At 30.5% G+C, this 15,105-nt stretch overlaps 1 protein-coding gene across 2 annotated transcripts in view; it reads right to left on the bottom strand.

Moving 5' to 3' along the window:
• The window catches only part of LOC139529719 (uncharacterized), a 195,308-nt gene that overhangs the window by 38,774 nt on the left and 141,429 nt on the right, over positions 1-15,105 (bottom strand). For both annotated transcript variants that reach the window (XM_071325575.1, XM_071325576.1), the window contains 2 exons: positions 3,408-3,545; positions 1,852-1,918 (listed from right to left, as the gene is read on the bottom strand). In XM_071325575.1, the coding sequence (XP_071181676.1) occupies positions 1,852-1,918; positions 3,408-3,545 (205 nt within the window). The remainder of the gene's footprint in view (positions 1-1,851; positions 1,919-3,407; positions 3,546-15,105) is intronic.

Here is a 15,105-nt window from a genome sequence, read left to right on the forward strand (position 1 = left end):
GAGTTTAACGATTTGACTATCATCCTAGTCCAAAATTAAGTAATGAAGAGAGTTTAATGATTTGACTATCATCTAGTCCAAAATTAAGTAATGAAGAGAGTTTAACAATTTGACTATCATCTAGTCTTAGAAAATAATGTAGTGGGTTATGAGGCAACATGCAACAATAAGAACAATTGTCTATCTATTTTATAGATGTTTTGCCAAGCAACTCAGTGTGATTAATTAAAATGATTCCTTTTAAGAATCCAAAGCCCCCTTCTTTTGAGCCAAATCATCTTAAAAACACTAAGAGTTGATCCGGTTATCTAAAGCCTTAGTGAACTAAACAAACTACACAATCTTTCAATTATACAAATTAACCCTTGAGTGACCTTGACATAACATATGATTAAAATAAATTGATTTGTACTCAGATAATAATGAAAGTCAATAATCAGAATTTTTATGAATTTTCATTTCTGAGCTCCCAGCTTCCAGTAAGTCTGTAAATATTGTCAAAATCAAGTTTACAAACAGCTAAAAAACACTGATTAATGATATAACAACTATCAAAAGGATGATGAAACAATATTAACAAGTTATAATGATGATCTACAGTGATAGGCCATGACAAATTAATTCTCTTATCAGATAAAACAGATAACTGTAATCTTAAACTTATTATTTTGGAATTAAATTATGTCAATTTATTACAACTTAGTTTTTCTGATATAAATTTTACCAGAAAAGATTCTAAGTATCTAAGAGGATGAAATGATATAATACAGGCATCTAATTCTATTACTGGGGTAAAAACTCAGGCATTTATATATTTTTAACTGTTTAATAATAAGTGCTTAAAATAATGACATGGGCACTTGAATATTATAAATGAGAATGGAAATGTGGAACTTGTCAAAGAGAAAGCAATCTGACCAAAGAGCAAGAAAAAACAACTGAAGGTCACCAAAGGATCATCAACACAGAGATATCTGTAATAATTTTCAAGATAGTTGTCAAAATCTTGAAAATAGATTTAAAAAAAAAATCAAAAAAAAAAAAAATCATCATTTAATTAAGGGCAATAACTCCCACAAGAGTCATCTGATACTTTTGGTGGATATTGGACAAAGATAAATCTTACATTTTGGTCTTTTCAGATTTTCTCTGCCTTTCAGGGTTTTTTAGATATAAGACAATAATTGCATTTTAACCTTAAGTTCTATTTTAGCTATGGTGGCCATGTTGGCTGATTAGAAGCTAAATACACAATTATCTTCATACAAAATAACCTAATAATCATTTAGACAAAGTTTGGTTAAAATTAGTCCTGTGATTTAGTAGAGAAGAATTTTGAAAAAACATGAATGCAACAGGACAAAGACAACAGAAAACAAGTATGACAATAGGCATCTGACCACTAAAGTGTCTGAGGATGTGTCTTATAACCCATGTGTCCACTAAACTGTCTGAGGATGTGTCTTATAACCCATGTGTCCACTAAACTGTCTGAGGATGTGTCTTATAACCCATGTGTCCACTAAACTGTCTGAGGATGTGTCTTATAACCCATGTGTCCACTAAACTGTCTGAGGATGTGTCTTATAACCCATGTGTCCACTAAACTGTCTGAGGATGTGTCTTATAACCCATGTGTCCACTAAACTGTCTGAGGATGTGTCTTATAACCCATGTGTCCACTAAACTGTCTGAGGATGTGTCTTATAACCCATGTGTCCACTAAACTGTTTTATATTGTAAGATGTTCAAAACAAACCTCACAAGATACCTTTTAAATTACCATATACAGTACATAATCTTACACAGATCAGGTGACCTCTGAACTTTATGAAATGACTTTGGACTTACGTTCTTGTTCTACTTCTTCCTCCTCTTCTTTTGATCCTTGCTTTTTCTTTAAACTGGCTTTCTTACTCTACAAATAGAGGAACAAGCTTACATATTCAATATTTATACATACATACATAATAATTGCTTTTGATTTGTTCAACAGCAGAAAAAATACAGATTTCTGACAAAATAAGAACAACAAAATGATAGAAGCTGTGTTAAAACAATCCTTCCTGATTTTTTTTTACAGTATACTATACCTCCTGATATCTACAGAACGCCGTGGGTAATAGCATCTCTCGTGAAGACGAATTCTTCATTATTTGAGCTGATTTAGTAAATCTTCCAAACATAGAATCCATGTTGAAAGAAAATGTTGAATCGGAAGCAGAAATCATGAAATAATGAGGGCTTGTTAATCTTAATCAACAGTTTTTATGATAAAAATCTTAAACAATGCCATATATTAGTTCTATATATCATTTTATTACACACATATTTCCTTATGGGAATTTCACAGAAAGATAGCAAACATTTTAGTAGTCATTTATAAGTCCTTTGAGTAAAGCTTTTTCACATGCTGCACAATGGCTTTAATGAACAGTATTGAAACAACAGAATGAACGCACATAATCTAATAGCAACAAGAAATCACAAAATTCTCATTCCTTTCTTAAACAAAATGTCCACTTATTTCTGTCATTTTTATATTTTAGTAATAAAGTTTGTTACGAAAAAGGATTAAATCAAATTGTACTACAGAGAAATTGTCAATGCTTAATCCAGTGTTAAAGAATTTGTTAAATTAAGTCTTCCATTCATGAATAAAGAAAAAAAAGTGTTGATTCAGTTTGTTTTGTAAACTAAAAAAAAATGTCTTTTTAAAGATATTTTGTGGTATTGACAAATCAGGGGCAATAACTTCAAATTTGGTTGTCTGATTCTTCTGAAATTTTCTTGACCTGACCTTCTAATAATTTAAATCCTGTCATTTTTACTCAAATTGGTTAAAAAATGATTTTAGTCATAAGCAAAAACTGCATTTCACACATATGTTCTGTTTTAAGCCATTACACCTATGTTTGGTGACTGATTAGAATAAAAGATAACAAACTATATAATTAGGCCGTCAGTTTTCTCTTTTGAATTGTTTTACATTTGTAATTCCGAGGCCTTTTATAGCTGACTGTGCGGTATGAGCTTTGCTCATTGTTGAAGGCCATACAGTGACCTATAGACTAGTTGTTAATTTGTTTCTTTTGGTCTCTTGTGGAGAATTGTTATATTGGCAATCATACCACATCTTCTTTTTTTATATATATACTAAATACCATAATGATCATTCTTCTAAAGTTTGGTTGAAACTGGTTTTACTGTGATTTAATATAAAGGGCTGTTCTTTAGATTAAATCTTTACATGTGCAGGGATGGATTGTTTTATTGTTGTGTGTTAAGTGTTCAGTGGCAAATATTTCATGCACGTTCTGGACAACGAAGGACTGCATGTATAAATATAGTAATGTGAATATACATATATATCAAATCTTTTTTTCTGTTTTAAATCATTAACTCACTAATTTTGAGTCTGATGGGGAACTCTTTAAACTTTTGAATGCTTTTTTCCACATTCCCTTGATTGAGGCAGATGAATATTGCTTATCTTGGTCCGTATTTTCCACTGTGCCATTCTGTTTTGGTGTTAACAATTCAATCTGAAAAATAAAAGTGTGGATACAGTCAAATAATGTGTCATTCTGATTTTAAGTAAAGAAATTATTTTGTTAAACCACACAGAGATAAGGAAGTTCTGATCTTCTGTTTAGGAAATAATAATTTTTGTTACTACAAGATCATTAGACAAAAAATATGGTTTTTCTTTAGGAGTAAATATTAAGACATCATGTCCTGCTTACATTATCACATTGATGGGACCTCAACTAAGGACCTCAACTTCTGAAAGACGTAACCTGATAAACCAAAAATTATAATCTTATATCTGACGGATTAACATACTGACAAATGAAGGGATGGCAGATGAACAGATCAGAAAACATAAAGCCCCCCCATTATTATCCCATAACATTTGAAAATTTGACAGTAATTTACACATGGCAATTCAAAAAAGAGTTAAGTATTAGATAAGTAATGGAATTAGCCAGAACTCTTATTACAATATGAAATCACATATGAGAAAAAAAGACAGTTTTCAATGATTTAAAGGGGGATATAATTCATTTATTTTCAGACTGTTCGTTGAAGCTTGTTATTCAATGTAGGATATAGATCATGAAAATGTAATTGAAAATTCCTATCTAACGAAAACAGTTATTTCTTAAAACTTGAAAGAGTTAAAAGATTGACTTCCTTGTGCTTACTAGCTGATATTTCAAATACTTGTGTTCAAACATGAGAGAACATAGCAGACTCTTATAAAAGAATGCTTAACATCATAAGTCAAGTATAACAAATAGAGGTATGAAAAATTATTGTTTTTAGTAATTAAAAAAAATCCTTTAATGTTTAAGCTCTGAAAGAAATACCAAAATATCTTAATCTTAAGTTAATGAAAGAAGGAAGTTTATTACACTGTTATATTAATACGTAAAGTACAGATGTTTCTATTTATATCTTCTGTATGATAAAGTACAAATATCACCAGAGGCACAAGTGTCAAGTCGTGAAATAAACATGGACGTAAATACTCCAAAATAATTAGTTACATTTGTTTAATATCAAAATAAACAATGGAGAAATATACATCAGCTTCATAACTTATTAGAAAGATTACGACAAGAATCATTCACAATTATTTTGTATGACTTATTCTTTACGTAAGACACCCACGTAACAGCCATCAGAAGACAAGGTGCTGGCCTTTTTTGCAATCGTTACCTGCAATCGTTACCCAAAAATAAATGTGTGTACTACAGTGCATTCTGATATACTGAGGTGAAATGATAATTTCATATCTTGCCTTTGGTGGCAATGTCACTGTCTACGCTATGATGGAGGTATTTGCACCTGAAAAGTCTGACGGGATATTGTTAGCTGTCACTATGCCATTACTTTGTAACAGAAAGTCACATGATAAGTACACATGTGATAGGGTGAAAAGTCAGGTATATTTAGAGAATCAACATCATTTGTTTGTGGTGTTCCATGAATGGAGGATTGTAGTATTCATATAAATTCATATTTCAATACATCTTTAATGTTAAGGGTAATTAAAAATGTCACATATTCAAAAATTTTTAAGCTTATTAAAAACTTTGAAGCAGATTTAGCAAAAAAATCTCAAGACTTTTAGTCATGGCATGGCCTGTCTGTCAGTCTTTTTGGCTGTTGGTCAATTGGTGGTCAGTTGGTGGTCTGTCTGTCTGTCTTCAACTTATGGTTTTTGATTGTTCACTTAAAATAAAACTTTTTTCAGGTAACAGAAGTTGTTTTTTACTTTGCATTGAATTCTGTGTTTGTATGTAAGAAAGTATAACAAAATTATTAAACTCCAAAGCATTCCCCAAAACAGTCCATAAAAAACTGACAAAATCAAATCTTGGCCTTTAAATTAACCAAAATCAAATCTTGGACTTTAAATTAACCAACAGAACAAGTATTTACTCCATGGTACAGTTGGTCATTCCTTAACTATTTCACTGATGCAATAATCTAAAAAAAACCAGACTTTTGAATTCCTAGGTGATATATCTTGCAAGGTTTAATACAATTTTATCAGCAGGTTGTAATTTGTTTATAATTTATAAATGCTTATGGGTTCGACGACTTACAGAAAAGAGCGACGATTTACAGAAAAGAACCGAAAAGGACCGAAAAGGACCAAAAAGAACCGAAAATGACCGAAAAGAGCATACATAATTATATATAATAGAGATAAAAGTTTTTTGTAATCGAAGAAAATTAGCAAATCGCAAAATTATATAAGTCTATTATAAATAAAAAGATATTTTTCACAAAAGTTTATTATTAGGTTTTGAAACCTTATTCTGCGACATGACTACATATATAATTATAATAACTTACTGTACATGTGAAAAACAAGTTGCTTTCTTTAAAAAAAGAAAAGCAATACATGAACCTAAGACCGCTGACTGCCGGGTCACCAAAAGATTGTTGCTGAATTTGTGTTTGCTTTTGAATTGAAATAATTGACAGTGAATAGAAAAAGCAAGTTGAAAGTTTATATTTAAAGCTTCTATTTGAAAAGTTATTTTAAAGCTCGACTATTTTATTTATTACTTGGGAATGTACATATTTTTTCCTATTATAACCCGTTGGCAAATCCTAATTTCTACTAACCGGATGACTTATGCAAATTGCACAAACCTATCGCAATATAAATTTATGCACTCAGTTTGCTTTATAATCTGGAATTCTGGATGCATTTATTTTATCTATCATATCTTTATATTTTGTTTCCTACATGAATGCCTTTATATTCTCAACTCGTATTTGAAGCTGTCTTTACTCATGGTAGATGTTGTATGCCGTGAAACCTGTGGCATGCAATTGATTGGGACCTCTTATGAAAAGACTTATTTTGGTCTCATAAAACATCTCAAATTTTAAGGATTTCCTGATTTTACTTAAATCAATTCAAACATTCTACAGGGAAACTTAGTTTTGCCGAAGAATTTCTGAATTCAGAAGTTTATGAATACCTGTACACACTATCAAACTAACCAATTTATGTAAAAAGGTATGTATATATAAAAAGATACCATAATTAAAATGATGTACGCCAGACACGAGTTAAGTCTACAAAAAAGCATCAGTGACGCTCGAATGAAAAAAGTTAAAAAGGCTAAATACAATTACAAGGTTAAGGAATCATTCCTATTCAGGGCCTATTCCTTGGGTAGCCAATCCTTAGCTTTTCGAAAAGGTCAAAGTTTATAATAGGACAGTGACTCAAAAAAGAATTAAAAGAGAAACAACTCGGGGTCAGTATACCGTTAGTAATGATGACCGTGCTTGAAAGTCACATGTAAAGCTCTTTCTGCCGTGTCTTGAATTTAACAAAATCGAAAATAAGCTTTCACGAGTGAATTTAATAGTATTGCATGCAAGTAGTATTTTAGCGCACGAAATAGTAAATAGAAAGCATCTCACTGATACTCAGAAAAAGAATACGCATTTGCGTCATCACATATCTTAATCTAATAATTGAATTCGAATGTCAAACGGCCTACATTAAATGTTTTGACTCCGGATTCATTGACATTTTATCCGGAATTTTTGAGAACACAAACCGATAGTGTGCTTTTGAAATGTGATCTATAATGTGAATGAATCAAGACGTGAAGGATACTAGTAGTTGGTCAACACAATGAATACAATTTTCAAAACCGTACCATAGTACAACTATAATGAAGGTAAAATGAGGTAAAATATTTAAAGAAATAAATTTTAATATTTCATATAAAACTAAGTGAATCTTCTTTGTAATAGTAGAAAATAACTAATTCTTGTATAAAGCTTTTTGTATAAAAAGATATAGTTAGAAAGTCTATAATGTTATGTAACTTTTGATATAAGTAATAGTGTGAAATTCTTCCTATTTGACACTTAGCGACATAAATAAGGTTTGACAGCTTAAACTCTTAGAAGTATTTCCTTTAGCAAATATATCTAATTCTTTTCTATTGTTCACTTAGAATTCTATCTAACCAAATAATCGGATTTCCCTAATGGTCGTAAACACAAAGCATTAAATAATTAAAAATAGTAACCCCAAATTATGTAAAAATGTAAATTAGATAAAAAGAGATCTAACCAATAGAATCTGTTCTTATAAAAATAAGTATTCTAAAAGTCATTTTGATTGGTGAATAAAACAAGTCCAACCAGCACGTGTTCTAGGGGTTTAAAATAGAAAACCCTAAGGAATCAAACATTAATTTACTCGTAATGGTTGGCCTCGAAATAAACATATATATATATATATATAGACATCTTTGTTTTATTCACCAGGTTCGTAAACTTACAAATTTTATTTAATGAAAAACATAACGAAACCTTAATAATCTTTTAATGTAACAGTTTATAACAGAAATCTTTCTTAATTAAAGTTACCATTAATATCATGATAAACTATTTTAATTAATTGATAAAGTATTTTGATAATTGTTAATTCAATTTCATTTTAAGAATCAAACTCTTTATTTCATATTTATGTATTTGATTAATTTACTCGTATGGTTGGACTCGAAATAAACATATATAGACATCTTTGTTTTATTCACCAGGAGGCCTCGAAAGAACGCAAACGACAGTCCCCTAAACTGTTGTAGTTAATATAAAGAAAACAGATATGTAAAACAGCGACCAACAACACATAACTCCTTCAACGGGTAAGGGAGGCAACTGCCTTAGTCTGCGCTTTCCCCCTCTTTCCCGCATAACACAACTATGTAGATGCTATAAGGTTAAACTATTAAAACAAACAAAACTTTTATAATAAAGTAACGTTCCTGTTAGTATTCTTTTTTTTCAAATTCTATTGAATGTATATATAATATCAATAAACACGAACGTCAAGTATTTTTTATGGACAGTTTATTTATCGGATGAATCTATTTTTAAATTCTAACATTCCACTATGTGAATATTACTATACAAATATAAAGCAAAGACTTCTAAATCCATACTAAAACAGTATAAAATAATCAACATTATGGTTGTAATTAAAGTTTGTTGTGATTATGGTAAATTATTTTTAATATTGTTGTGAGCTGCAAGGATTTAAAATCATGCTTTAAGAATTGAAAACACACAAGTCTTTTAAACGACCGTTTAAAATTTTAATATTTAATAAAGTTATCTACTTTCGTTCATCGTGAAATGGCCATTTTATTTCGAGTTCTTCCGTGCAGATAGCACCCCCCCCTCCTTTACGCCCTCAATAATTATATGTATGCTCTTTTCGGTTCTTTTCGGTCCTTTTCGGTTCTTTTCGGTTCTTTTCTGTAAATCGTAGCTCTTTTCTGTAAATCGTTGGACCGGTTTTTATACTTAATCTTTACAACCAGAAGTGCATATCTCCATTAATCCATTACAAATTTAGCACCATGTCTGTCGATACAATCATTTTTCGATTTCTTCAGAAAAAAACATCGACCTTTTGTTATACTGACGTAAATTAAAAACAAACTTCGCTATAATTTATCTTGCTTTGTCAATCACTTGTCAGAACTACTCAGTTCCAAGATGTCTACAGATAAAATTATTATATAATATAAAGGTCATCCAGTTACTTATAAAGGTCATCAAGTCACTTACTGCAGATTTCTACTTTGTAAAAGAGTACTTAGAATTAACCTTTTGAATATTGCATTAATTTAGTCATATTAAGTATATGTTATGGGAGAAGGTTATGTATGAGAGAGTTAATTGTAGCATTTTAGAATGGAAATGTGGAGATATTAGGATGTGAACTAACTCATTTTGCAGTGCTTTATTGCAGGCTTATGGATGTCCTTTGTTGCTGTGATACATATTTGTTTCTTGTTCATTTTTTTGTACTTAAATTTGGTAGTAAGTTTTTTCGTTTGAATTGCTTTACATTTATTACATTTATCATTCATGGCCTTTTATAGCTGAATATTGCTCATTGTTGAAGGCCTTACAGGTGACCTACAGTTGTACATTTATCATTCATGGCCTTTTATAGCTGAATATTGCTCATTGTTGAAGGCCTTACAGGTGACCTACAGTTGTACATTTATCATTCATGGCCTTTTATAGCTGAATATTGCTCATTGTTGAAGGCCTTACAGGTGACCTACAGTTGTACATTTATCATTCATGGCCTTTTATAGCTGAATATTGCTCATTGTTGAAGGCCTTACAGGTGACCTACAGTTGTACATTTATCATTCATGGCCTTTTATAGCTGAATATTGCTCATTGTTGAAGGCCTTACAGGTGACCTACAGTTGTACATTTATCATTCATGGCCTTTTATAGCTGAATATTGCTCATTGTTGAAGGCCTTACAGGTGACCTACAGTTGTACATTTCTGTTTCATTTGGTCTCTTGTTAAGAGTTGTCTCATTGGCAATCATAGCAATTCATCTTTTTTAATATTAGAACAATACAACAATTCACTTGAGTCCATAATGACTTGGATGTAAACATCTATAGGTCATTGGCTAAAGACTTGGGACAAACACAAAAAGAACTTGGCCGATATAGCACTTTTGAAATATATGAATAAGACTTCTAACAGCCACCTAATGACTTTATACTGTGTTCTTTGATTGAGTAATTAATTGTTTGTGAATGGATAGTTAATTGTGAATTGGAAGCCATGAGTTTGTTTTGGGTTATAACAATAATTCCAGTATAACGTTGCCAATTGTTTTGATCCTGTTAGATATTCTGCCATTATCTATAGCTAAACATCATAAAACAATGAACTTTACTAGATACATATTATATAACCTGTAATTCTACTTATTTCATACAGATTGCTGTTAGATGTGAACTTGTAAATGCTCTGTGTTAAGGGCCGTACTTTGACCTTTAATAGTTTGTTTTATAAAAATTGTTACTTGGATAGAGAGTTGTTTCATTAGCACTCATATCACATCTTCTTTAATATATCTATGTACAAGATTGATTGATTGACTAAGTTTAACCTCACAGACACCTATCTTTAAAGAAAGGGAATTAATGTTCTTTATGGAAACATCCTTTCAAAGAACATGGTAAATATAACACAATCAGATAATGTAAGATTAACTGGACTGGAATTTGTCAAAGGTGATAATGTGTCTGTTATAACTACGTACATATGATAATATATGAAGTTTATATACAGAAATAGATATGATAGAACCAAACAGACATGACTTCTTTTTTTTCTGCTATTCTTTTATACATAACCATGCATGTATCACAATGTTTCAACCTCAATTATACCCATTTTAAATGAAAAAATCATCATCGTTAATTATAATTTTTTCAAATTGTATTTATTATTTCAATTTGACACATTAGATCTCCAAAGGCAGATCCAGGGGGCTGGGACCTTACCCCCCTTTGGTGGGGATGGGGAACATTTGGTTGATTACATAGGGAATCACTGAAGCATGACAGGAGTGCCCCCCTCCTTTATGAAAAGTTCTGGAACCACTGATCTTTCATCTCAAACTGAGTTATACTGTAACAGTCTGTATTAATTTATTTTAATAAATACTAAATTTTGTAGATTGAAAAGAAATGGTATTTTTGTGGATTTTAGATTTTGTGATTTTGTTTAAACCAAGAATTGTCAACCAAGTACATGTACACATTGTCAACCAAGTACATGTACAAATTGTCAACCAAGTACATGTACAAATTTCCCATAGGCTTGCATGCAGACTTCAACAATCTTTATCTAACTGTGCATTTAGTTGAATAAAAATTATACAAGTCTGCATGCAAATCTATAGAAATTTTGTACTTGCTCAAACATTTATTTGTGGTTCACCAATACCCACTACATTCACGAACATTTAGAATCCACATGTCAGATATCCTTGAAAGTATTTATGTTGTAGACATTGGGTTATATAATTCCTGAGGCCAGATTGTGTAAGTCAGTATATTAGCTGTTAATCTGGCTTTACTGTTGTTTTATTTGTCTCAACTGAATCACATTTCCAGCTATTTACCTATGTATCATAGACATAAACATGTTTGTATGGGAATTCAGATTTTTAAATAATAAATGTCAAAATGTTAAATTAGAGTGGGCAAAAGTACACAATCTTGCAAGGCCATTGTCACTGCCTACATGTAGAGAACAACATCAAATAGTTACTGGTTTTTACTAATTAAGAAACCAGATGAACTTTAAATATAAACTTAATAGCAGACTTGGTCCTGTATTTTTATGAATCAGTTTATGGCCATTCTCAGTAAGATCTGTCTAAATTCCACATGATAAATAAATTTAGCACTTAACAGTTACCTTGATGATATACACTGCATTATAAAATTTAATAATATGGGTCTCTTAATATGCACAATTTTATTTAAACTGCAGTTTATATCTTATTCAAATAATGTTGCCTGTTCTAAACATATTTAAAAAAAACAACAAAACAATTGCAAATTAAAAATTCATCTTGTTAAAGCTTCCAACTTTCATTGTAAGACATAAAATCTAGACCAACAGCTAATATAATTTAAGAACTTAAAAGTGTCAACAAAAATAATCTAAATATGTTGTTTTGGGGCATTTTGTAAGTTGAAAAAGAGGTTATATGACATTGAAGATTAAAAGTAGTAGAGTGCCTTTTGATCAAAACAGAGCATTTAAAATGTACTTTTTCAACGTAAACAAATTAAAAAAAAACTTTTTTTTTAAAATTTGGATTATTTCTTGATTGCAAAAATATATATTCACTTCTTATAAAAATTCTAAAATAGACATAATGATTGACGGGGAATAAATTAATAAACAATGATTTGTTTTAATTAAAAGTTTTAAAATTTAAAACTGTTTCAAGCCAATTCCTGATGATAAAAAAAGTAAGTTAACTAATCTAAATTGTTGATTAATTACAGATGATTATTGGAAATTTATCAAGTAAATTACAGGCCTTACTTGAAAAGCTTATATATATTCATATTTATATTCATATTTCATTTTTTTAAAAGATCTTTTTAATCCATTGATCATTTAACTTTTCGACATAATTTACAGAATCACTTTATGCATTGTAGAGCAATAAATAAATCTATCATCCTTATATATATCAAACATCTAATAATGTATTAATTAGTGTGTTTAACCCTTTAACCCCCAATCCCGCCTGTAGGCGTGATGGCGACAACCATTATTTGGTGGCCCGTATGACCCTCCATACTTTTTTTGAACTGCCCAAACTGAACTGTCATGATAGCAGGGACTTCAACCAAGCAGTTCATGGTCCATCAACTCTTCTCAGATGTCTGTTCTTGAAAATTTGGCACTTTGAAAGCCGTTTAAGAGTTCAAAATCGGAAAAACATGAAAAGTAGCCAAAATCAGGTGGGGGTGAGCATCTTTTGATGGCCACTACGTAACTGGAAGTGACTGTTGGTAAAAACTATTATCATATATGCATGCATAGGTGGTATAGGAACACAGCGAGGTATAATATGGCCAATAGGAATCTAGTCTGTAAAATCTAGTTCACCGTTTTGTCACAAATCCATAAAAACGGACATTTAGGCAGACCTGACTTGACAATAATAATTCCCAAGCAAGACACTGAAGTCCAATATACTCCCAGCTAGCATAAATGGACTACTGTAACTATAGGGTAATACTTGAATGACAAAAAAAAACAGTCTTGTCAGTGTTCACCTCTCAAGGTCGTTTTAAAATCGGAAAATAGACGGAAAATTACCATTTTTCACTGGGGGTGGGTTCAAACCCACGAGAAAATATTCCAACTCCCACAAATGCCATCCGCCCCCAAATCCCAATAAGTAGTTTAATAGATGAGCATCAGTTACAGCATCAGGAGTTTGCTCATTTGCATATAATTTGCATATGTTTGCAAATTTTCGAAAATGCCTGATTTTCCAAAAATGTCTTGGGGGCGAATGAGTTAAGATATATTCTTAGACATTTATCAAACATCTAATATATACATTTGTGTATTCAATTATGAGGTCAAATATTTGTATATATAAGTTGTATATTGAAGGTTCTAATTATGTAAGACTGGGGTTTATAAGTAATGTGGTCAATTTGATTGACAGTTTAGAAGGTGGGGCATTGTAATTTATATATAGGTCCACCTTGTCTCTGATTGTTTGTTGATAATGACAGTTGTCAATCATTATAGTATTGTATCAATACCCAATTAAATTATCAAAATGTTATAAAAAAAAGCCTGTACATCAACAAACCTTAGTTACATACATTCTTGGATGAACTGCTCCAAAAATATACCATTTTTTCAGTTCATATGTGTATTATGTGCACATACATGAGAACTATAGAAAACTATATTTCAGTGTGAATACATTTAGTAACAGTAGCTAATCTGTCGTGTTGTATTAAGGGAGGCCAGTGTCTAAGTAAAGATTTAGAACAAGTTTTAATCTTTCCAAAAATCTTTATTAAAATCTATCATAGATTAAAAGATTTGGTTTTGAAGTTTATGGAACTTATTACATCTTAATTTTAACAGTGATGTGGTATATAGAGTCAGTAAATTTAAGTGAGATCCATGTATACACTTAGATCCTATAAATAAATTTATTCATGTATATCAGTGGATCTTTTGAATAAACCTATTCATGTATATTATAAGTGGATCCTTTGAATAAAGTTATTCATGTATATTATAAGTGGATCCTTTGAATAAAGTTATTCATGTATATATATATATGAGGTTCATTTGATAAAAACTTATTCATTTATATATGTGTAAATTTTTAATGTACATATGCAGATCCAATGATTAAACTTATTCATGTATAAGTGTGTGTGGATCTTTTGAATAAACTCATTTATATATATTTGGATTCTTTGAATAATTAACCAAATATATACATGTAGGAGCTTAAAAAGTTATGGAGGATTGCATTGCTACACCTAGAGCTTCCATATTACTTGTAAAGAGGTTTACTTTCTTTGTACAAATGACTCCCAAAAAAATGAATTTATGGTTGTTCCCAATTCTAAAATTCTATTTTTGACCTTAAGTACCACTGGATAATTATGCTTAAGATTAAGTGAGATAAAATCTAATCTATCTTCAACAGTTCCTATAAGTATAAAGTTGTCATATCATACCCTCCTATACTTATTCTATTTTATATATATACCAGAAAAAAAGAATTTGAACATTATGACACTACCCGTACTTAATTGAGTACTGAGCATGCTTTATGACACAACCCATACTAAGTACCAATGTCGTAATATATAATTACTACAAAAAAACTATGTGTATAATTACAATTCTCATCTATGCTAACGATAAATAATGTGTAGAAACATCATCATTATGGTGTAACGACTTTCTCTCTTGTAATAGCTTTCTGCTAAATGTTTTGTCTAACAAGTTTATATATTTGTTCATTACCAAATGATCGTATTTTACGTCAGACTATAAACAGGGCATGACACGGTGATGTTATTTACAGATGTAGACCAACCAATTCCTAATCAACTTGTCAATCTTCATTTTAAAGTTTTTACACAGAATGTACCACACAAGATTAAATGGACTAACATCATTTCAGTAGAAGTGTCCTTCATCT

Source organism: Mytilus edulis, chromosome 7, assembly GCF_963676685.1.
Source record: "Mytilus edulis chromosome 7, xbMytEdul2.2, whole genome shotgun sequence".
Classification (NCBI taxonomy): Eukaryota; Metazoa; Mollusca; class Bivalvia; order Mytilida; family Mytilidae; genus Mytilus; species Mytilus edulis.